The sequence below is a fragment of the Adiantum capillus-veneris genome, chromosome 7 (assembly GCF_014529385.1).
Source record: "Adiantum capillus-veneris isolate H3 chromosome 7, ASM1452938v2, whole genome shotgun sequence".
Lineage (NCBI taxonomy): Eukaryota > Viridiplantae > Streptophyta > Polypodiopsida > Polypodiales > Pteridaceae > Adiantum > Adiantum capillus-veneris.
This window is the reverse complement of record NC_140937.1, coordinates 21,727,611-21,751,693: the sequence shown is the minus strand read 5'-3', so window position 1 is coordinate 21,751,693 and position 24,083 is coordinate 21,727,611. Positions and strand designations below refer to the sequence as shown.

Genomic DNA, 24,083 nt, shown 5'->3' with positions numbered 1-24,083 from the left:
CGACCCGGCTAGAGGTGCTTGTCATGCTTGTCATGCTTGATGACTAAGGTGCTTGAGGTGCTTGATGATTGAGGTGCTTGAGATGCTTGAGGTGCTTAATTATTGAGATTCTTGAGGTGCTTGACATGCTTGAGATACTAAGGTTGCACTTGAGGTGAGAACCCAGCCCAAGCTTAAAGTGCTTATGAGCCAAGCTTGTGGTGGGAACTGGGCCTATGCATGAGGGGCTTGAGGTGTCAAAAAGTCAAAGATTCAATACCTACAAGGAGGGGGTGAGCCCTACATGAGGGGGGATGAGAGAGAACACCCACACACTCACACAAGGCATGCATGGTACAAATAAAGCAAAAGGGACACTTGTCAAGTTCCTCCTCATGTTGCTCTCATGGTGTGCCTGAATCCTATTGGTTGGCCACCCAAGGGGTCCAATAATAATTTAGGAGATTTAATTAAATGATTTAGCATTTATCTAGCCCTCTATCTCAAAGGGGACAGGGGGACACTTGTCTCAAGGCTACCCTTGCTGCTTGTAATGCCTCCTGCTTGTGATTGGCTAGGCCTGAAGGGGTCCAATGAGCTTCAAGCATGAGCTACAAGGGGGGGTCGACCCAAGAAAGCTAGGGGGTTGCTTAGGGGGTATACTCACCCACACACACTCACAAACACTCTCATTGTGTGCTATGCAAAGTGCAAGAGCTCCCTCTCCTTCTCCAAGCAAGTAGAGGTTGAGTGCCTACACCAACACTCTTGGATATGGAGTGCAAATCCAACCAAGAGCCATGCTTCAATGCTTAAGCTTGCCATCTCCTTCTTCTTCATTACTATGCTATTATGTATGATAGCAACAAGAGTTATGATAAGTGAGGAACTAATTCTTTCTCCTACGAAATGTTTCTTCTTTCTCTTCCCTACCCTCATTCCCTGCTAGCTCTCTCCACCTTTGAAGGTGTTTGAGGTCTTGGGACTGAGGCTTGGGATAGTTAAAGCTTTCTTCAAGTTTATGTTATGTTTGTGATGCATGAAGCTTTCCATCTTCATTGCATCACCTAGGTCACAAGGAACACAAAGATTGTATTGTAACAAGTCTCTCTTAATGGGAGAAATCATAATACAAATGCCTATTGGAGGGGGGACCGGCTCCACATAAATCCGGTCCTCAACTGTTGTCATGTTCTCTAAATTCTCTCTCTTGCAAAAGTATTGTTCATGCCAAGCTAACTAATTGCTATGATTATGTTGCTATCTTCAATCATGTTCACCCGCTATGCTAACAAAGTCATTTCTCAAAAGTACTCTCATTAATTTCCGCTACTCTCAAATTAAATAGGCCAATTCCATTACAACTTGAATGCTCAACTTGGTGGCCAACTCCGTTGATATGAAGTTGTGAGTAGATCTAGGGTCAAACAACATGAAGGCATCATGCGCCCTTACCTTTCCCCAAGCATAGAAGAGAGGTGATCCTTTGCAATGAAAATCCTCTTCTGGAGCTTCGATCGTGGAAGCTCTAGGAGTCTCATTGCGGGCAAGAACGATAACCATGTCCTTGCTCCCCGCACTTAAAACACTTACCTTTCCCCAAGCATAGAAGAGAGGTGATCCTTTGCAATGAAAATCCTCTTCTGGAGCTTTGATCGTGGAAGCTCTAGGAGTCTCATTGCGGGCAAGAACGATAACCATGTCCTTGCTCCCCGCACTTAAAACACTTGTGGTCCTTGAAAAAATCTTCAAGCTTTTCAGGAGAGAGTTTATTTTTACCTTTGTAAACTCCCTTCTCTTTGGATTGATTTTTGTTGTTGTTGTTATTGGAATTCCTTTGGGAAGAATTTTGGGCATTGGTTTTTCCCTTTGCATCACTTTTGTCTTTGCTTTCCAGGGGCTTGACATTCCTTCTAGCCCCTTGTTGGAAATGATGCGCGAAGCAACCATAATATGGTGGATTACTTCGGTGATAGAACCAGTCCAATGAGAGTTGACGTATTCGGCCATCTATTCAGGTAATCCCACGTGCAGAATTTTTTCTTTTTCTTGGCAAATTCTATCTTTTGAAAGACAGTAGCATTGAGATGTAAATCCCAAAACTTGTCCACATATTTGTGGATAGACGCATGGGAGAGAAGCTTCAAAATCTGCTATTCGGTAAGCACTTTGTCCTTTGCATCGCTTGCAAGGAATTGCTTCATGATGGAAACTCGTAGAGTTTTCCATGTCTTTGGGGCTTCTCCTTTGCCATGAAGGCTAGTCCACCATTTATGAGCCGATTTTTGGAAATGCAAAGCTACATGGCGTAGCTTCTTGGAGGACTCCGTGTAGCCCTCGTCTCCAAAGGCCGCATCAAATTGCTGGATGAAGGCCAATACTTTGTTGATAGCACCAAAGGTGCCATCATAGGTGATAAAAGAGATCTACTCTTTCCTCCCTCTTTTAACTTCTTGAGCTTTTGGGACCTTCGCCATGCAGGGTAGGATTTGCGATGTCCTCCCCTCTTGTATTCTCTAGGAGAATAGTTGTAGCTTTTATCGGAAGAGAACGAAGGTGAAGAAGAAGGAGAAAAGGATGACCTCTTTCTTACCCTTTTCTTCCTTTGTTTCCTCTCTTCCCTTTTGGACTGATGGGGAGAAGGATTGTGGGTTGACCGTTTCCTCTTGGGAGAAATTGGCGATCGTCTAGACCGCCGTCTTCGTGGAGCCACATCTTCAGAGGAACTTAGGGATTCACTTCTTTCTTGTTCTTTGGATTCCTCCTCTCTTATGGAGGAGAGTCTTCTTTTGAGGGTCTCATCAAGAGGCCTCCTAAGCTCTCTCTCCTCTTGGAGAGGAAGAGAAATCCCATAAGCACGAAGTTGTTGGGTAACTTCGGCTTGCAATGCAGGGTTGCCCATAGCTTGCTGCAACGTAGTAATAAGATAATTGACAAAGATGGGGGCATCATCATTAGCACCTTCATGTGCAAAATCAAAGTATCAATGTTCATTCTACTCTCTTGGTTATTGTCAGCCATGCTAATTAAACTTATGTGTAGATTACTTTGTGCTTTGATACCCTCAAAAACCTTAGTCGCTACTCTTCTTTACCTTTGAAAATCAATTCTCAAGCAGCCACACCCGTGGTTTAGACACTATGATTGCAAACACTAGTGGAGAGGGTCTAACATTGCTCGGTTGATTATGGTTCCTGTTGAGCGTGCTCGTAGCTCAATAATGGTTAAGCCAAAGGCAAGCCTTGAGAGGCTCCATTATTAAGACTATAGTTCCCAACGGTGTACCTCGAACTAAGTCCTTCTCAACCAAGATAATAGATCCCTGTCCCACCTACCCTATTGCAATAAACATGCCCAACCTTTCATGGACAATTTAAGGACCTCTCTTCTTAAGCAAGAAAAGAGAAATCAATAAATCTGATACCAATGTAATGGAAATGGCCTATGAACTTTGAGAATAACCGAATTAAGAGAATAAGAGTGAGCATTTTTGTGAGACTACTTTGAGAACATAGAGGAGCGGTAGCAACTTAACCATAACGCTTAATTAACTTGGCATGAACAATACTTTTGCGAGAGAGAGAGAGAGAGAGAGAGAGAGAGAGAGAGAGAGAGAGAGGGTAGATAACATTTGAGGACCGGATTTATGTGGAGCGGTCCCCCCTCCAATAGGCTTTTGTATTATAGGTTCTCCCATCAAGAGAGACTTGGTACAATACAATCTTTGTGTTCCTTGTGACCTAGGTGATGCAATGAAGATTGAAAGCTTCATGCATCATGAGCATAACATAGACTTGGTAGAAAGCATTAACCATCCCCGGTCTTAGTCCCAAGGCCTCAAACACCTTCAAAATGTGGAGAGAGCTAGCGGGAAATGAGGATAGGGAAGAGGAAAGAAGAAACATTCATAGGAGAAATAAATAGTTCCTCACTAATCATCACTCTTCTTGCTAGCATACATAATAACATAGTAATGAAGATGGCAAGCTTAAGCATTGAAGCATGTCTCTTGGTTGGATTTGCATTCCATAGCCAAGAGTGCTGGTGTAGGCTCTCAACTTCTCTACTAGCTTGGAGAAGGAGATGGAGCTCTTGCACTTTGCACTTCACACAATGAGAGAGTGTGTATGTGTGTGGGGGGCGGGGGGGGGGGGGGAGTATACCCCCCAAGCTAGCCCCCTTCTTGCTTTGGTGTCATAAAATCTAATATCTAACCAACCCAAATGATTTTCTCATATTAAATTGATCACTTAATGTGGGAGAATAAACGGGAACAAGTGTTAAGATATAGATATGTGCTTATAGATCTATCTCAACACGGGGCCAATGGTAAAGGGGCCCAAAAGGGAGATGGTCTATCAAAGAGCAAGGTTAACCAATGGAGCATAAGACCTTAGGGTTAGCTTCATTGAAGACCTCCAATAAATGTGTGTAAAAGTCCTTTGACCTTAGGTAAGCTAGGGGTGAGCTTGAGGTGGGAACCCGGCCCAAGTTCGAGGTGCTTGTCCTGCTTGAGGTGCTTGTCGTGCTTGAGGTGTTTGTCATGCTTGAGGTGCTTGATTAAGATGCTTGAGGTGCTTGACTGGCTCCATGCTTGAGGTGCTTGACTTGCTGCATGATTAAGGTACTTGAGGTGCCTTGAGAAGCTTGCCTGAGATGCTTGTGGGAACACCCCCTAGTTCAAGTGCTTTGTCATGCTTGGTGAGTAAGGTGCTTGATCACCTGAAGTCAAAAGCATTCCTACAAGAGGGGGGGCGAGCCCTTTTCCTAGGGGCTAGAGAGAGAACACCCACTCACACACACAAGGGAAGCCCCAACTTGAAGAGGCAGCAAGGACACATGTCAGGCCCCTACCCATGTTACCTTCATGTGTTGCTTGAAGCCTATTGGCTAAGCTTCAAAGGGGTCCAATGATAAATTACATGAATTATCTACTTGTTTTAGCATTTATCTAGCCCTCTCTCTCAAAAAGGAAAGGGGGACACTTGTCTCAAGGCTACCCCTACTGCTTGTAATGCCTCTTGCTCATGATTGGCTAGGCCTGGGAGGGTCCAATGAGCTTCAAGCATGAGCTACAAGGGGGGGTCGACCCAAGCTAGCTAGGGGCTTGCTTGAGGGGTATACTCACCCACACACACTCACAATCACTCTCATTGTGTGCTATGCAAAGCGCAAGAGCTCGCTCTCCAAGCAAGTAGAGGTTGAGAGCCTACACCAACACTCTTGGCTATGGAGTGCAAATCCAACCAAGAGCCATGCTTCAATGCTTGAGCTTGTCATCTCCTTCTTCTTCCTTACTATGCTATTATGTATGCTAGCAAAAAGAGTATGATAAGTGAGGAACTAGTTCTTTCTCCTATGAAATGTTTCTTCTTCCTCTTCCCTACCCTCATTCCCTGCTAGCTCTCTCCACCTTCGAAGGTGTTTGAGGTCTTGGGACTGAGGCTTGGGACAATTAAATCTTTCTTCAAGTTCATGTTATGCTATGATTGTGATGCATGAAGCTTTCCATCTTCATTGCATCACCTAGGTCACAAGGAACACAAAGAATGTATTGTAACAAGTCTCTCTTAATGGGAGAAATCATAATACAAATGCCTATTGGAGGGGGGACCGGCTCCACATAAATCCGGTCCTCAACTGTTGTCATGTTCTCTAAATTCTCTCTCTTGCAAAAGTATTGATCATGCCAAGTTAACTAATTGCTATGATTATGTTGCTATCTTCAATTATGTCTACGCGCTATGCTCACAAAGTTATTTCTCGAAAGTATTCTCATTAATTTCCGCTATTCTCAAGTTGAATAGGCTAATTCCATTACATTTGGTCAACCCCATCTTCTAGCACTATCTGGCACTTGATTGGACCTCCTCAAGCCTAGCCAATCACATGCTTAGTGCATATCAAGCAACAAGGGTAGCATTGGGACAAGTGTCCCCCTTTCCCCTTTGAGAGAGAGGAATTGATAAATGCATAGACAAATCATTAAATCAACTAAATTATCATTGGACCGCTTGGGAGACTAACTAATAGGCTTTAAGCACACCATGAGGGCAACATGAAGAGGAATTTGACAAGTGTCCTATTTGCTTTCTTTATACCAAGCTTGCCTTGTGTGAGGGTGTTTGTGTTCTCTCTCTAGCCCCTACAATGAGGGTTTGCCCCCCCTTGAGTAGGGATCATGTTGACTTTGTGGAACACCTTACCCCCCTCACGCACCTTAGTCATGGAGCACCTTAGCACCTTAGTCATTAAGCATCTTAAGCACCTTAAGGTGCTTAAGACAAGCCCCGTGTTGAGACAAACCCTTAAGCACATGTCTATATTCTAACCCCGATTCTAACCCTTATTCCCGATTATTAATCTCCCACATTAAAAGGTCCGTTTAATATGAGAAAATCATTTGGGTTGGTTAGATATTAGATTTTATGACATTCCAAAAGGAAACAACTATAAACACATATAACCAATCCTCCTACCGAGAGAGAGAGAGAGAGAGAGAGAGAGAGAGAGAGAGAGAGAGAGAGAGAGAGAGAGAGAGGTTGTTGATCTTGTAACAGGTAGCTGTGTCTGATGTGTTGCGACGAGCTGCTGTGATTAGATTGCAAGGGACTGACAAGCTATTGCGATTAGATTGCGACGACCTACTGTGATTAAAAAAGCAAGCATTGCTTGCAATTAAAAAAGTATGAGATGCTAAAAATAACGATGCAATTGTTACAAAATCCCGGCAACGTGGACGAATGTGAGATTTTTGAATGTGTGTATATGCTAACGTAGTAAACATGACTAACGTTCAACATTGGACCCTTTCGAAGGATTTATATGCCTATGTTTTTCTTCTCCAAGGCTTGGTTTAGACACGGTTTGGATGACAGTTTTGTCCAATGCCTATGTTATTCTTCTTTACACGGGATGGAGGCAGGAGGTATTGACGATTCTAAAAAATCATGGAAAGATAGAATCTTTGCAGATTTTCTCTCTTTATTCGGAATTGGAGTTTGGATTGCATGGAGTTGGAGTGGATTGTTCTCCATGCATGATGCTCTCTCCCTCTCTGTCCCTCTTTCTCTCATGGTTCGGCTCCTCAAAACATTGTGCCATTCTTCCTTCTGCATCACATGAATGCATCCGAGTTTGTTAAACGCTCGCCTAATGGGCTACAAGGATTTCATCTTCATCTTCGTCTTCTTAAGCTGCCAAGCTGTCAAGATGAGATCATTGACATCAACTGCCTGCCTTTTGGCGAGAACATGGAGGTTCCCTCAAGCATTGCTTTTGCCCTCCACTCGTCCTATCGATGAATGTGCAAACCCTCACCGCTCCGACCGTTGCTATGGCATCTTTGCCAAATTTCTGTTGGCGGACTTTTACCCCTCTTGCCTCAAGTCCTCCCGAGTCCTCAATCGCATCGTTAGGGAATCTTTAAAATGAAAGACTCGGGCCAAAAGCCAAAAATATCCCTTTGCCCGTCCTTGAAGATGACGCCACAAAGGATTAAAATGGAATAGGATAGGACTATCAACGAGGGAGGGTATCTACTATATAAAAAGAGGGCGGGTGGAAAGAGCAAGGAGCAGGCTGATGGATTGGGAGGTGGCTAATACGACTACGAGCTGGGCAGCACTAGCGGTTGTCGTAGTGGCGGTGGCATGGGTGGCGAGGATGGCCAACGAGTGGTGGTATCTGCCCTCGCCCTCTGCCATCCCGCCCGGCTCGAAGCTGCCGCCGGGCTCGCTGGGCTGGCCCTTCATCGGCGGCATGCTCTCCTTTGTCCGCCTCTTCAAGCGCGACCCAGAAGCCTACTTTCGCCGCCATTTCCTCTCACGGTACTATGGCTTCTCTCTCTCTCTCTCTCTCTCTCTCTCTCTCTCACACACACACACACACACACACACACACACACACACACACAGAGAGAGAGAGAGAGAGAGAGAGAGAGAGAGAGAGAGAGAGAGAGAGAGAGAGAGAGAGAGAGAGAGAGAGAGAGAGAGAGAGCATATCTTCCTCTTTGCCTTGATTTGGTAGCAGTTTTGAAAAAGCATGTATTTCCTTTCAAGCATGCAAATTTGTTCAAGACCATTCTTATGGCAGGTACAAAGGCCACAGTGATGGAATCTACAAAGCTCACCTGTTTGGCAGCCCTTGCATCATCACGTGTAGCCCGGAGATGAACAAATTTGTGTTAGGACATCAAGGGGACGGATCAACTTTTGCATCCGGTTGGCCAACGCCCAAAGTTGTGGGGCCTTCTTGCATGGTGGTTGTGGAAGGGGCCCAACACAAACGCATGCGCAAACTACTCACAGATGCTATAACTCACCCACTACCTTTGAGAAGGAGTCTTCTTCGTCAAGAGAGGCGGTTTACGAATGCCCTAGCACAATGGGCCCATGAGAAGAACATCATCCTTGGAGACAAGTTAAAACAGGTGAGATTTCAACAATCTAGTTTTCTCCTATATATTGGTTTCCATGAAGGTAGTCATCATTCAACATCCATGGCTTGCATTTAAATAATGCCTCTTACTTTCTTAGGAGTGGTATCAGTGTTAAATTGTGTAATTTGCCTAATGTGAGGGACAATGCATTTTCCCATTGCTCTGTGAGGTAGCACTTTTGCGTAACTATAGGCTAGTGTTTAATGGCACAATAGGATGTTTTATGTAAAACTACACTTTTTCACCTAGTGTGGATGGTTGTCAAATGTCATCAGCTTTTCTATCAGTAATATAGAAGGTTCATAGACCTATAACATACATGTATAAGTATTTTTCAATGATTTTTTTTATTTTTTTATTTGTCAAGAAAAAGATCCTTCCATTAGTTTAGAAAACTGCTCAATGAGCTACAATTGCCCTTGCTAGAGAGGGCTACATTAACATGTGGGGAGACTCCCAATGGAAAGACAAGATATGTACAATGATGACTAAATCAAGTGATCGAAGGAGGAAGTAAGCACATTGGTGGACGGTACCGCCATCTAGAAGTGCCATGGACCATGGTGAAGAAGGGCCCTAGATGCCAAAGTTGCTAGAAGGCCTCGTGACGCTCCCACATGCGGCCGGTGCTGCCTTGGAGTCTCTCAAACTGCCCCTAAGTGTGAAGATCAGCTCCAACCAAATGTCACGGACAATCTTCGCTGATGGAATGGGTCGAGCCTCGAAGATGTTGAAGCAACTCGCTCGCTAGATGAACCACAGTGCCAGGCTGTAGATGAGCTCCCAACAACACTCTCTATCTCTCTATCTCTCCTCCACTCATGAGGAACTAACTTGGTGGCTAGCTGGAGTGTAGGCTGGCCTTCTTGTATCACAATCATCCTATGTCGACGACGACGAGGTACTGATGGGTTCTGTGTCGACGAGACGGCGATGCTAAGGTTGAATGCCGAATCTGCTAGCGATGTCAATGGCAAGGGACTTGCAACCACGACGAGGCTAGGCTGAGGTCTGCTGGCGCTTCACAATTGGAAACGCTGGTCATCATGGCTGAAAAATGCTGATCATGCTGCCAGAGAAAACACTAGAGGGACTGAGGTCACTGCAGGTCTGCTGGTGCTTCTGCTCCCTCCGGGTCTTCTGCTGTCTCTAAGTGCCCAATGGTGTGAAAGTGTTTTCAGCAATAACCTCAGCGTTTTCTCAAGCCAGATCAGCACTTTCAGCCCTTGGCATTTTCATCAGTAGATCAGCCCCCGCCTTGCGATACCACAGCGTCCCGCAACCGTTCCCTCGCCGGATTCTCCAAGCGTTTTCAGTTTAGCCAGCGTTTTCAGATTCCGATCCATCATTCAGATTTCTTCCCATCAGTTTTCAGCATAGCCTCGTCGGTGAACGCAAGGCCGCGAAGGGGATGTAATGTGCAGCGGAAGTGAATGATGGTGTATGGCTCAAGATGAGTCCTCAGTAGTACCAATAGTACCCAACATCAGTACCTCAGCACTTTGTCAATATCAACATTGTGCAAGAATAAAGAAAGTACTTGATCTGGCAACAGAGCAAGGGGGCCCTTGAGGGTTTGAGACCCGACATCCCGTGTTGTCTCTTCTCTCTCTCTCTTGTGTCTCTCTCTTTCATCCAGTTCAGTTCTTTCAAGTGAAGCAAAGTGTTCCTTGTGTTTGTGCGGAGTACTAGATCGAGACTAGATCCAAGCTAAATCCTTAAACCCTTCTGCTGCACCTAACATTGGTATCAGAGCTCTGTGCGTGCTTCAACTTCGCCAACTCAAGGGAAGAACCATCAAGAATCAAGAACCTCAATAACTCAAGAACCCAAAAACCAAAGAACCATCAAGAATCCAAGCAAAACCAAGAACCCAAGGAACCTCTCTCAGTTTTTTTCCCCTGAAAGAATCTTCGAGTCTTGATCATGGACTTATTAGCTCCCATCGTCATTGCCATGTCTTTGAAGGAAGATTGACATCGGATACACGAGAACCCAGATCTTGAGTACCAAGATCTACTTGCCTCTTATGCGGATATGGAAGGAGTTGGAGACAGGATCCGTAACCCTCTTCTGCATTCGCATTCGCAAGTAGCGTGTATCCACTTCTATCGACAAGAAACCCTTGGAAATACCTCCAAGCACCCTTACCTTCCAGCTTCACCCGCAATGTTTTCACGACATGATTATTCGAGTGGTAGTACTTGCTCGCAAGGCAGAGTCAACACAAAGGCTGATATCTAGCGACAGTAGTAAGGCTACCTAGCAACTCGTATGGTAGGTTTTTACATTGCACCAGATCTACATCCGAAGTATCCACCCGTTTGGAGGAATCTTCATTGGTTATGCATCCACATGCATCAGAAGCAGTTAGCATCAGAAGTACAGAAAAGAATTCCAAGATAGAAGTTCGGCAGTTTTGCCTCACCTTGAACGGGAGGGAATGTCACGTGCGCACTTCACTTGCGATACATGGACATGTTCTGCTACACTCTAGCATGAGTCATTAGCTTAGGACTGAGCTTGGCACCTTTGTGAGCCTCTAGCAGGACGTGCACGTCCAGGCCGGTCATAATTGCATACTCTCTCTTGAACAATATAGTTATTTCAGCATAGAGGTAATTTGCTGCGTATGAACCACCTCTTATCAGGTTATTTTTAATAACTCATTTTCAACATTTTATTGGCTTGGTCGTCGGGCTGCCTTTGTCCTTGCTCGACCCAGCCTTTGCCTGCTATAAAGGAAGCCCAGCGACAACAGAAGACTTGGAGGGAGCAGAAGCACCAGCAGACCTGCAGTCACCTCAGTCCCTCTAGCGTTTTCTCAAGCAGCATGCTCAGCGTTTTTCAGCCATGATGACCAGCGTTTCCAATTGTGAAACGCCAGCAGACCTCGTGGTTGTAGATCCCTTGCCATTGACATCGCTAGCAGATTCAGGATTCAGCCTTAGTGTTGTTGTCGTCGTCAACACAGTACCCATTAGTACCTCGTCGTCATCGTCATCGTCATCGTCATCGTCGTCGACTGAGAACCCATCAGTACCTCCTCGTCATCGTCATCGTCATCGACATAGAACCCTTCAGTACCTCGTCGTCGTCGTCATCGTCGTCGACATAGAACCCATCAATACCTCGTTGTCGTCGTCGTCGTTAACAAAGACCCCATCAGTACCTCGTCGTCAACACATAACTCATCAGTACCACAATACCCCACATTACTCCAGTACCCGCAGTTTCTTTCAATATCTCAGTAGTACCCAACATCGGTAGCAGTACTTATTACCATCAACATCTCAACATTTAGTCATTGTATCAGCACTTGTGCAAGAATAAAGAAAGCACTTGCTCTGGCAACAGAGCAAGGGGGCCCTTGAGGGTTTGGGACTTGACGTTTGGTGTCGTCCCCCTCTCTCTCTCTCTCTCTCTCGCACGCGCGCGCGCCTCTTTTTAATTCGATTTAGTTCAGTTCTTTCAAGCGAAGTAAAGTGTCCCTTGTGTTTGTGCGGAGTACTAGATCTGAGCTAAATCCTTACGCCTTCTGCTGCACCTAATAGTGCCACTCTGTTGGCTTTGTAGGTATAGCCACTCTACAATATCCTAACGCAAGCTCTGCACCCCTCTTATCTCACAGCTGAATACCCTGAATCTCTTCATAAAGTACTACAAACTACAGCCATTCCCCAAAAGAGCGGGCTGGACCCTCTGCCATCGTACCCGAAGAGACATGAGGTATGCTACCAACCATGTGGCCTTGCTGTGTGCTGACCATAGGGCTCCAAACAAGTAGCTTCCTCAAACGCTCCTCAATGCTTGTGGGTTGGTGCTGCTTAAGACTACTCTGCAACTACCGAAGTAAGCTCGCAGAAAAGCAGTCCTCCCATCTCTTGGTTAGGCCTACTCTGCGCAACTCTACGGATGGAAAGGCTCCATGTGCCACCCATCTGTGGGACCCAGGCCAAATTGGGTATAGCAAGAGCTCCTTCGAGGGTTCCTCTCTTGTCTAGAAGAAGTCCTCTGGCCACAAGCTTCCCAAGGACTCATCTACTGTGCCGTGTTGGGTCGATGATCCCAACCCTCCATGCGAGTAATTTAAAGTGATGATCTTCCTAGAGACGTTGGCTTGAGCCGATTGTGTGTCTCACCCTGACCACAAGAAGTTCCTGATCAGCCTCTCCAGCTGGCTAATGCAAGAGCTCAAGAAAATCCAGTAAAATGTGATGTACCACATAACAGCCAACAACGCCTACTTGGCCACCACAATCCCTTCCAACCAAAGAAAGCCGTGGTGAGCTCCAGTGGAGCAGTTTCCTCTTGATGGGAAGGAGGAGAGGAGAAACTTGCTGCTCTGGTGATGGATCCAAACCAACCTGATAGCCCAAGTAGCATACGGATGTCCTTGGAGGGATCCACCTAAAGCCCTCTCCAAGCGACTCGGGCATGGGAGCACTACCAACCTAGAAACCCACTGTCTTCCGCCAGTTGATCAATGCTCTTGGCACACAACATAACACTTCAAGAGAGTGCTCACACTTGTGCAAGTTGGCCTCCCGGCCCTCCAAAAACATACGTGAGTCATCAACAAACTTAGTGTCCAAACGCTCCTCTCCTCAAATAGGCAATTGCAATCCACGCAAACCAACCTCCTATGAGGTCAAAAACCTGCTCATCGCCCAACATAGAAGAGGGCAGCCTTGTTGAACCAATTGTGTGAGCATGAAGCGTTCCCCTCTTCCTCCTGCAAACAACACTTGACTGTGCACACACCTATAGAATGCTGACACGCCCCTAGTTCATGCATCTGAAAACCCCATCTGACGCATAGTTCCCTCAAGGAAGCCCAAATCAACTCTATCATATGCCTTCTCAAAATTGAGGAGTACCACAAGATCCTCTTCTCGAAGAAAATGTTGTCAAGGATGCTATGCTCCTTGAAAAAACCCGTTTGTGTCTCATGCATAGTGCTCTCAAGTAGCGGCTGAATTCTCAAACTGAGAGCGTTTGCTAATATTTTGTAGGCTGAGTTGAGAATGGTGATGGGTTGCCCCTATCGAATCTAGTCTAAGGAGCTTCCCTCTTCGGGGATAAGATAGATTAATCCCTCGCTCATGTTGTCGGGCATCTCCCCAGTGTGCGGAATGTGCTAGTAAGCACTACAAAGGTCTCGACCAAGCACCTCCTAGTACTCCAAGAAGAAGCTGGGAGTCAAACCATCCTCCCCTGGGTAGCTACCCCTCGCAAGTGCCCTGAGGGCCTCTTGTACCTCCTCTGGCAGAGCACGCTCTCAAGCCTTTGGCGCATCTCCTCAGTGACTAAGCAAGGCATTTATGTCAACACCTAATAGCAACTGTGCGCATATCCTTGGGCTCTATAGCAACAGACCCATCGAGCCTCCTTACATGGCCAACATTCGTGTGTGCATGGCGAGGACCTCACGAGGACCCACAATCTCAAATATTTCGCAAGAAACTCTGTTGCCCACCTGAGTCCAATGAGATGCCTGACGACGAAAGACAAATTCGTGGCACTGCCGTCAATGGTGATCAGCTCCTGCCAAGCCTGCTGCATCTGCTCCTCCATTCCAAGGGCTACCTAGGTGACGCTTGTGCATCCATTGTAAGGAGGCAATGCCTCGTCGGAGTGGCTTCTCCTCCTCCCTAGTCGTAGCCAAGCGAGCTACAGACTCTTGGAGGAAGAAACGACATATGACCAAAATGTCTTATATCTACTTTGACTTCGTAGAACGTGTTCACATTGCTGAATGTGTCTCACACAGATGATGCTCTTCTAGCATGAGAATATCAATAGGTCCATCCACAAGGCATCTCTGGAGCACCTGTCTCAACGGACGCCGATGCCGCACAAATTGTGGTCTTCCAAGGCCGTAGATATTGCTATCCTCATCGGGTTAGTGAGAGAAAATCGATGCTGTTGCAACAGCCAAGCGAGCAGTCTTCAAGCCTCAAGGCCCGTTTGAATGGGGAGTAGTCCGCATCCAATCGACCTCGAGACAAACAAGTTTGCATCACATATCCCACCGAGGCCCTAGATGACTATGCAGTCCTCTGAGCCATATCCTCCACCCAAGAGTCCTCAAGAATGTATACATAGCAAGGGGAGAACTACGCATTTGCAAAAAAGTGAATATTAATGTTTTTGCAGCTTGTGACATTGGGCAATGTCATTGTGAACTTGGCCAGCCTCCATAAAGTCTGCACCAAATATGTGATATGTGATGAGAGAACTCAAGGGCTTGAGTCTGAAGCCAACCAAGTAACGAATCCAAGGTCCAATCCTACTAGTCCCGACCAGAAAGTGGAAAAGAGTATCCCACTGCAGAATCTAGAGCATCTGTACCACATGCAATAAGAAACAGGACATGGAACCGAAACCAAGCCACGTCTAAGCTAGCATGGGGGTCGCCAAGAAATCGAGTGAAGGCGTAGCTGAAGAGATCTCACCGTCTCTTGATGTCAAAACTGGAGAGGTCCCTTGGAATAGCCTGAAAGGCCGAGGTCCCAACCAAGAAGGGAGGTCAAAAGAAGTGTGGCTCTCTCTCTCGAACCAGCCTACTCGCAACAAAAGAGGTGTCCAAGGAACGACATGCAACAGGAATGTGCTCAGATCTAGTTGCTGGAGGAGGAGAAGGGGGGGGGGGGGGGTTTGATGATGGAGAAGGTGAGGCTGGTGGTGGTTGGGGCTGGGGGCGGGGTGGATCCTCCTGCACAAAAGAGGTGGAGGGGGGGAATGGTCTGAGGTAGTCTCTTGCTTCAAAGGTCCGAAGCGGTTCCTCATAGGAATCCACTCCTGTCAAAGGATAGTAGAACGGCCACTTGGGCAAGAAGGACCTGGTGCCATCCCTTCTCAGTTTGGCCATTTGCCACTACTGAAGCTAGATCTTTGAGGTCTTTGAAGCCCTCGTTGAACGGACCTTAGAACTTGGTGGAGGGCCAACCCTAGGAGCCTATGGCTGTGGAGCTGGCCGAGCTCTCTTGCGTGGACATGCCGCATCGTCTACAAATGAAGCTCAAAATACTCCACACTCTGTCTGATCCAACCACCACTCATGTGAGACAATAAAACTACCTTTGACCGGAACAAGAAGCCGGACAGTGGGTAACCCTACGGCATTGGCCACAACTAAAAAATAAGGGAAGATACTCCCACCTCAGGCTTAAGAAGCAAACTGAGATAGGAAGATTTGTCTCCTCCTCAAGCAGACCAAGTCGGGTCCAAACCATGGTGCCACTATCAAGCCACCCGAATGCCTAGCGAGCTCATTGATATCACTTTGGCTGCCATCTCTGAAGACTCAAACTCTATCTGGTAATAGCCTCTCTTGAAAATCTACACATCACTGATCTTTCCCACTTTAGTGAGGAGTCGGGCCTGGAGCAAGTCTCGAACCTCGCCTCTGCTGGCCGCGTGTGTCTACAATCTTGCAAATGACCAAGGTGGCTTGAAGTCGTTCCATCTCAGCTATCAATCTTGCTTGCTCTTCTAGCAAAAGAGCAAGTTGAAGGGTCGGTTTCACGGTGTCGGACGAGAGGGCTTTTGTAGAGTCCCTCGAAGGTGGAGGAGGGGCTGCCATTCTGTGTCTCTTGTTGTAAAGAAGAGGGCGAAGATGTCAATAGCTACTAGTAGGCTGAAGGAAGCCCACAGATACCGCTCGAGGGTGAAGGGGGGTGGGGGCTAGAGGAGATGGAAGATGCAGGGCCGGGTGGGGGCAGCACGAGAGGCAATGATGGTGGGGCCAACGGCACGTAGAGGGCGAGAGAGGGCAACGCGAGGGGGGAGCAGGGGAGGGCAGCGCGAGGGTAATGTGGGGTGGGGTGGGGAGGGGAGAGCTGTGCAAGAGGGGGAAGATGGTCAAGCCTTTCCATGAAGTTTTGAGCGTGCTTAAAAATCTTATGACTTATCTTTGAAATGATTTCAACAAATTAGTCCTTCAAGATAACTACAAATGGGAAATCTCTACATCACTAATTTTTTCTGCAATTTGTAATCAACTCCTTCAAGGTGTTTTTCCTTTTGACCTCTTCACAATTATTGGTGATTTTTTTACAGAAGCCACTAAAGTTGCTCATTCTCTGACAAGACTAGTGATAACTTGAATATTTCGACAACATCATTACATTTTCCCAGCTCCTTATTTGTAGGGAATACTTTTTGCACTAAAATTTTGAATTTTTAAACAACCACTTCTACTTCAAGCCATTGCTAAAATGGTCGTCTTCAAAACCTAAATGTGGGTATGATTTTTTTGTTATCCATTATCAAGTGACAAACAATAAAAACATAAACATGGATAACCCAACGCACCTTTTGCTAACACCTTTTTTGCATGGTTATTTTGTAACACTGCAGTTGGACTTCTATGATTACCTTTCAAATTAACATTTTATTGGAAAAATCAGCCTAGTGATGAATCTCATTGTCATTTCTACATTTGGTCAAGTAGTGTGAGATTATGTGCATCAATATTTTTTTCTCTTGTAGCTATAACAAAGTTCAAAAGTAAAACATAAAAGTTTGAAATTTTCAGGTAACATTTGAGGAAATTTGTGACTCTTTCCTTAGCCTAAATTCAGGCCCACTTGTCAAGAAGATGCTAGGTTTTACCCGAGGACTAGTTGGAGGAGTACGGGCCTTCCCAATAAACATTCCTGGATTTACTTACTATAATGCGTTACAGGTACTTCATACAATCTTTTCATCATTCACAATGAAAGGACACTCGTTAAAAAATTCTCAAACCCTTCAAAAACATGAACTAAGCTTAGGAGATCCAAGCAAAAATTTGAGAATGAAATTTGGAATTTAGTGGATTTTAAGGGTTGGATGCCTTTAACTTTGTTCAAAGCATACCTTTGGGTCTGTAAAGCCTCCTATTAAAAATTTACCATACAAAAGTTTGTTTTAGTTGGAATCTTTGTCTATATAGCCACTATTCGTGCAAATAAAAGGCCACATTCCATATTTTCTCGAATTGAGGTACTTTTCATTGTGAAGGTGCTTAATGTATTTTTTCTTTTTAGCTTTAATTAAGCATCAAAATCGAAGATGTAGGACAAATCTCTGCAAGCACATGTTTTTTGAAGTTAAAATAAAGATGGTGTTTTTTCAACAATTAGCCCCTCATCTATAAAAATACCACAATATAACTATGTGAAGAGAATTCTTAGACCATTTGCTAGAAAATCTAGTCACGGTTTAGTAATACTCAAATAACCTTTCGATATTGTGATTAATCTCATTCTCAACTTTTTCATGCAAGAAAAGTGAGCTATTTTTTTTTATCAATTTGTGGCAAAAATTTTCACACCAAATTATCCCTATTGGAATGGTGTACAATATATTACCATAATTGGAATGCACGTCCTTAGAGATCATAGTATATAGATAGGGTGGTGTAATATTCTTTTTTATAAGAGGTCATACAATTGTTGGGGTGCAAGATTTGTTGCACACAACTCTGTGAATGACCTCTATCCATGTAGACATACATGTCCATAGTCATGTGAATTTGTAGGCCAAGATATGTGATGAAACATATAGGCCAAGACATCATGTGTAGCCATGTGATTCCATGTGAGTGATCATGTGTAAGGTCAAAAGGGACTCTTGTTTACAAATATCTTGGTGGAACGATCTCCACTTGAAGTGCCTATATAAGAGGCATGGTAATTACTCTGTGTGTGTTGAATAATCAAGAGGCCAAGCCATCATGTGTAGCCATGTGATTCCATGTGAAAAATCCAGAGTAAGGTCAAAGGGGACTCTTGTTTACAAATATGTTGGTGGAAAGATCTCCACTTGTAGTGCCTATTTAAGAGGCATTGGAATACTCTTGCGTGTTGAATAATCAAGCTTATTTGTGTCTACATTCTAATCTATTGTGCATTAGGTTACTCTTTTAACTAATCACTTTCCAATCATCATCATGATTACATGATGAATGGTTCATGAGTATTTCCTCCATATAACTTTACAATAGTAAGGTCAAATAAATTCAATATATATTAGGAGACTCCAATGTAACTCTAAAGAGAAGAAAAGAGAAAGGAAAGATTTACAAAAAGGAAAAGACGAGTGAAAGGAGAATGCGTAAATAAATAGCATGCATGCTATCTCCCCCCCCCCCCCCCCCCCCCTCCCGTCCCCACGCACGTCCCACACACACACACATACACACACCTCTATAGGTTATACAATATTGTCTATTAATTGATTTCAACGTACAATCTTGTATAGACTTTTCGTCGAGTGTGTGTGTATGTATATATGTATTTTTTTGTATACTCACGTATATAAATTATAATATATCAATCAAAGAACCATTTATAAAGACATTAGAATTAGAAAGAAGATGGGGTTTAGAAGGGCTAATTTATTTGTCATGAGATTATGGAAGTGATAATCATATTGACAAATAGATGCATGCTATGTGTGCAAGAATGTGTAAGAGCGGTAAACGGTTCCTCTTTTTTCGGCAAAAAAGAAGATAGACAATTTTATGATTTTTGGACTTCCATAACTTTTTAAATTTGAGTAGAGATTATAAATTTGCGATTTATACATTGAGTTCTTTCTATAGATATATCACATGATATGAATTTACTCACTAGATTTTAAATTTTAGTTTGGGATAAAAAATCACACACATCACGTGCATTGGCCCTTGGTTGTGGATTGGCCACCCATACACGTGCTGGGCAAGGATCTACAGGTACATTTAGGGTTTTGCTTAGCACTTTGCTTGGACGAACCTATTATGGTCCTTTTTCATTTTTTCCATATTCATGGGTATTTTTGTGGATTGTCGTTAGGGCTTCTGGTCTTGCCTACCTAGGAAGGGGTGGGGCTACACTCTCCCATTCATCTTCTTTTGTATAAAGCAGTTTTGCCATCTGGAGTTATTGGAGCTTGCCTATCTGTCTCTTGTGTGTCCGCTGTCTCTCTCTCTCTCTCTCTCTCTCTCTCTCTCTCTCTCTACACCTTCCGCTGCTCACTCTGACATCTTTGTCACCCATCCAATGTGACACATCAGGAGTATCCATTATTCGTGGCCTACAAATATGCCCATTCACAGGGCTCTCGTCATTCTTCTAACTCCTTGGACAACTTTGACATGCAATACTTGACACAAACCTCCCCTTTTTGACAAGTCATACACATGTAAGGACATCTCTTTGCATAATGCCCATGTTTTTGACAAATAGAGCACTTCTTCTTTTTCTTTTTCTTTGTTGTGATAAAGTAAATATTAAAGTGATAGCAAACAACAATAACCACATACTAAAATAACCTTTAGAAAACTGCATAAAGTTGTGTATTGCGTAACTTGCATACTTTTATGAAACAAAAACTGCCTGTAACATCAAACTACAATTGCTTGATCTGAATAATTTAATTTAAATGTTAAAGTTGTTCTTTGATTTCTTTTTTCATACAAAAGGTTTGACTCTCTTAAACTGCCAAATAAAGAGGCCCTCCTAGATTCCATTCCCTTTCTAATGAACCTCCTTGTAACCTTGTCCTAACCATGATAAAGAATCAAGTAGGCAGCCAAAACGACTTTTTCAATTATTTTCATGAAAAGACTACACACCATGTTAAGTACACCATAAGTTTAGCATAAATAAAATCTTCGGAGAAAATGTAGAAACAAAATGTTAAAAAGAATAATAAGGGTTCACATTTGAAATGCAAAATTTTTATAGGAAAGAACATTAATCTACCTTTTGAATTAAGAACTATCGTTCCTGATATCATAATTTTAAAGTTCAATGAGTACATTTTCTTCATACACAGTATTAGTTTGAAATGTGTTATTTCCCTAATTTCATCAAATTTTTATGTCACAATAACATGTGCAGCGAGAGAGATAGGGAATTGCTACACACACACACACACACACACACGCACATGTGTGTGTGTGTGTGTGTGTGAGAGAGAGAGAGAGAGAGAGAGAGAGAGGATGAATTATGGTCAAGATATTTCTTCAAATTGAAATAGAAAGAGCCTATGTACTATATGTTGCAGTGTCGTAAAAGCATGACGGAGATCATGCACTCTATCATCCAAGATCGTCGAAATGCTGGAATCAAGGCAGAAGATGAGGACTTTTTGGATGTACTTTTAGAGGTGCGAGATGAGGAGGGCAAGTGTCTAATAGATGATGAGATATCTGATAACATCATCTCCTTTCTTCTTGCTGGCCATGAATCCATAGCTTATACCCTCCTTTGGACTATGGTGTTTCTTGCAAAGAATACAAAGGTCTTGAATAAGCTTCGGGTGAGGACATTATAGTTTACCCTAAGGTTAATTATCCTTCTCTCATACAAATATTCTAATAGTATGAGCCAAGGTTTTTCCCACCTTTGCTTGTTTGTTGAATCTTATTTCTGAGATATATCTACCTTTTCGTGCTATTCGTGTGAGTTAGAGTTTTTGAAACTAATATCTTACATATTTGCATGTCAATTTGTACATGAAGATATATTGATCTATGTGGGTAAATGTTTCCACATTCATGTTTGTGTTCAAGTATTCAAAACCAATATCTTACATATTTGCATATCAATTTGTACATGTAGATATATAGATCTATGTGGGTAAATGTTTCCACATGCATGTCTATGCTTATCTACATATGTTGATGAAGCTTTGTGTGTAATAAAAAAGCATGCAACATTCATATGCAACTAATTATGAAGTTTTATATTGTGCAAATGTCGATACATGATGCAGATATATGTACAATCACATGGTTTTGAGCATGCATGCATTTATTTTATGTTTTGATGCATTTCGATCATATTGCATATAGATGTAGGAAATATTCTACTTAAGCATAATCCTTTTAGGCCCCTCCATGCATCCAGAAAACCCAAAAAGAAAAGATACTATCATAGGTTTTTTCTTACTTGTATGGTATTTATCATATGATATGATCAAACATACTTGCCTTTTCATTGATACTGAGAATTGAGAATCGAGAAGTGAGAAGTGAGACATTGACAATCTCTAACCTTGGTAGATGATGAATAGCATCTGCAAATTTTTGAGGAAGTGTTCAAAACTTTTTTGAACTAGCAACAATATCTAATCGATTGCCAATGTAACTGTCCTTTCTTGGGAGTTTGAACCATATTTTTTCCATACTTCCATACCCCGTATGTGTGTGTTGTATGGAATAAATAAGATAGTTTATTCTTTGTAAGACTTCCATGTTTTGATGTTATTTTGCACAGATGGAGCATATGTCACTACGAAGTAAGAAAGAAGGTGATTGGATAGCTGACCTGAAGAAGTCACCTTATACAAACTTTGTATGTGCCTTTAGTTAATTTCAAGTTTAGAACTATTGATATGGATACATAAATTGAGTATAACAACTTGTGTAGCCGGCTCTTAGGTATTGGATGAAGTCCTTCGTCGTATTAGTGTCTCTCCCATGCTTTTCCGAACGGTCAAGAAAGAAGGCATTAATTACAAAGGTACAAGCAACAAAGAATTTGTGATGATTTTGTTAATACTTGTGTGATAGTTGTAAGAGGTTACATGCATTCAACACAAAAGAAAAAGCAAAGAAGTTATAGTAGTGGAATGTTTTCATTTCGTTTGGACTCATTCTAAACATTTATTTAATGAAATTTTTAATTAAGACATCTACAAATTGAAACATTCAACTTTTCAGGATACTATTTTCCAAAAGGTTGGAAAGTTGTAGCATGGTTGCGAGCCTCTCATATGGACTCAAATCTTTTCACAGACCCTGACAACTTTGATCCCGATCGATTTATAGTAATTCTTCCTAACATTTTTTCTACAAGCTCTACATGTTGATTCACTCTTGCACATATTATGCTCTCCACTTGGAATCACATTACACATTGAATTTTTACACAACATTCAAGTTCCAAGACTTTTTATTCACCCATAAGAAATCATCCTCATAAATAAAGAATGCCAAGTTCTTGGATAATCATATTAAGAATACACATAAATTCAATCATTAACGCCCGCATGTACTAAAATATATCATTCACAGTTTATGATATGAAAATTGATATTGATAGCTCTTTTTGGACTCATAACTATGCATTATAGTTCTATTGAACGCATAACTACATATTAAGTATGCATCCTTGAAAAACACAATCTCAACCAAAGATTAAGAAATGGATACTAACATCTAGACCATGGTAACAAATTTTATACCTTCTCCATAAGGTAACTCAAGTTGGAAATCCATGTGATGGGAGACCATCTTCAATGGTTTGGAGAGAACTTGAGTATGTATGTGATACAAAGACAAGGTTTGAAAAAGAATCCCCTTATGAAAGGAATTTAGATGTACCCCCCCACCGCCACCCCCCAACACACACACACACACACACACGCGCGCGCACACACACGAACTCTCCTCTTTTCCCTACACATAAGCACCTAGGATTGTTTCTATGTACATATCTTGATATTTTTAAGCTTGTGCAGGAGCCTCCTCGATCAGGATTTTATATGCCTTTTGGGCATGGTCCACGATTATGCCCTGGAAATACGCTAGCACTACTATCATCACGCTTGTTCATACACATACTACTTACAAATTACAAGTGAGTACATACTAGAATTATGTGATTATTCAATATTTTAATTGGAGAAAATGCATTAGCCATGTTGAAAACAACAATAAGCTTAGTATCGGGTGGGAAAATAGGACTATAGTCAAGATGTAACTCCACATGATAATATTAGTTTATATTGCATTTAAAATGGGATGAGATATTCTATGGCACAGTAAGGCTAGTCTTACATCACCATTGGTTTTTTTGGAGTCTTACAGATGGAGCCTTGTTAATCCTGATGCACCGGTCACATACTTACCACATCCAAAGCCTATTGATGGCGGGGAAGTTGTACTAGAACCCTTGTAGAGTTACTATATTCTTAAGGGCCAAATTTGTCTCAACTTATTGCATCCAAAGCCTATCAATGGCAGGAAGTTGTACTAAAATCCTTGTAAGGTGACTCTATCCTCAAAGACTAGCTTTTATACCAGTATTATATGTAGTTTCACATGTTCAACATGATGGGTGATAGCCTAAATAAGAGTAGTTGCGAGCCACAAATTCCTAATCATTAACAACCCATTCGTGAGTTTGTAGCTTATTTTCAAATCTATAAGATGATTTTAAGCCTCAAGGAGAATAACTATATAAACTATTGGCTCCATACCATAGGTAGGTAGATGGAAATGTCCACCTAGAAAAAATGGGTGATGAGCAATGTATGGAGACCATTACTAAAAACTTATATATATCCCAATCTAAAAATTAATACCTTGTGTTCAATGCAAGGGGATGAAGGCCTTAAATCCCTATGAAAAAACATGAGTATTATGGAACAAGATTTCAAGTAGTATTGATTGTGCTTGTGAATACCATACATGTTTACAAAGTACTGCTAAGTAGGATCATCCTCTTTAGAGAAAAATAATACTAAAAAGTAATTCTGCCACAATGGCTAGTATATATTAAACTATTTCCATACCCACTACATATTTTTTTGTGGGCATCTCCAAAGAAAAATACGAAAGAGACGTTTTTGGTCACTCTCTCCAAAGTGACTACAATCTTCAGCATTGTCTTATTCAAAA

At 42.8% G+C, this 24,083-nt stretch overlaps 1 protein-coding gene across 3 annotated transcripts; it reads left to right on the top strand.

Annotated features, from left to right (window-relative positions):
* The first annotated feature begins 7,532 nt into the window (after window positions 1–7,532).
* LOC147453537 (ent-kaurenoic acid oxidase 1-like) lies at window positions 7,533–23,542 on the top strand. Of its 3 annotated transcripts, XM_086515704.1 has the most exons (9): window positions 7,533–7,808; window positions 8,074–8,410; window positions 16,962–17,111; window positions 20,462–20,716; window positions 21,676–21,753; window positions 21,840–21,921; window positions 22,122–22,228; window positions 22,922–23,040; window positions 23,271–23,534. In XM_086515704.1, the coding sequence occupies exons 1-9, from the start codon at window positions 7,564–7,566 to the stop codon at window positions 23,359–23,361; spliced, it is 1,464 nt and encodes a 487-aa protein (XP_086371830.1). In that variant the 5' UTR covers window positions 7,533–7,563; the 3' UTR covers window positions 23,362–23,534. The 3 variants fall into 3 exon arrangements, with proteins under 3 accessions (XP_086371830.1, XP_086371831.1, XP_086371833.1); XM_086515705.1 differs by lacking the exon at window positions 16,962–17,111 and having other exon boundaries at window positions 23,271–23,542; XM_086515707.1 differs by lacking the exon at window positions 22,122–22,228 and having other exon boundaries at window positions 23,271–23,530.
* Window positions 23,543–24,083: the final 541 nt, after the last annotated feature.

Bases quoted from the DNA above. Each gene is read 5' to 3' on its own strand.
- LOC147453537 (XM_086515704.1), top strand. From the start codon at position 7,564: ATGGATTGGGAGGTGGCTAATACGACTACGAGCTGGGCAGCACTAGCG. The intron at 17,112-20,461 runs GTACTTCATACA...TATATGTTGCAG, and splicing joins CTTACTATAATGCGTTACAG to TGTCGTAAAAGCATGACGGA. The intron at 21,754-21,839 runs GTATGTGCCTTT...GCCGGCTCTTAG, and splicing joins AGTCACCTTATACAAACTTT to GTATTGGATGAAGTCCTTCG.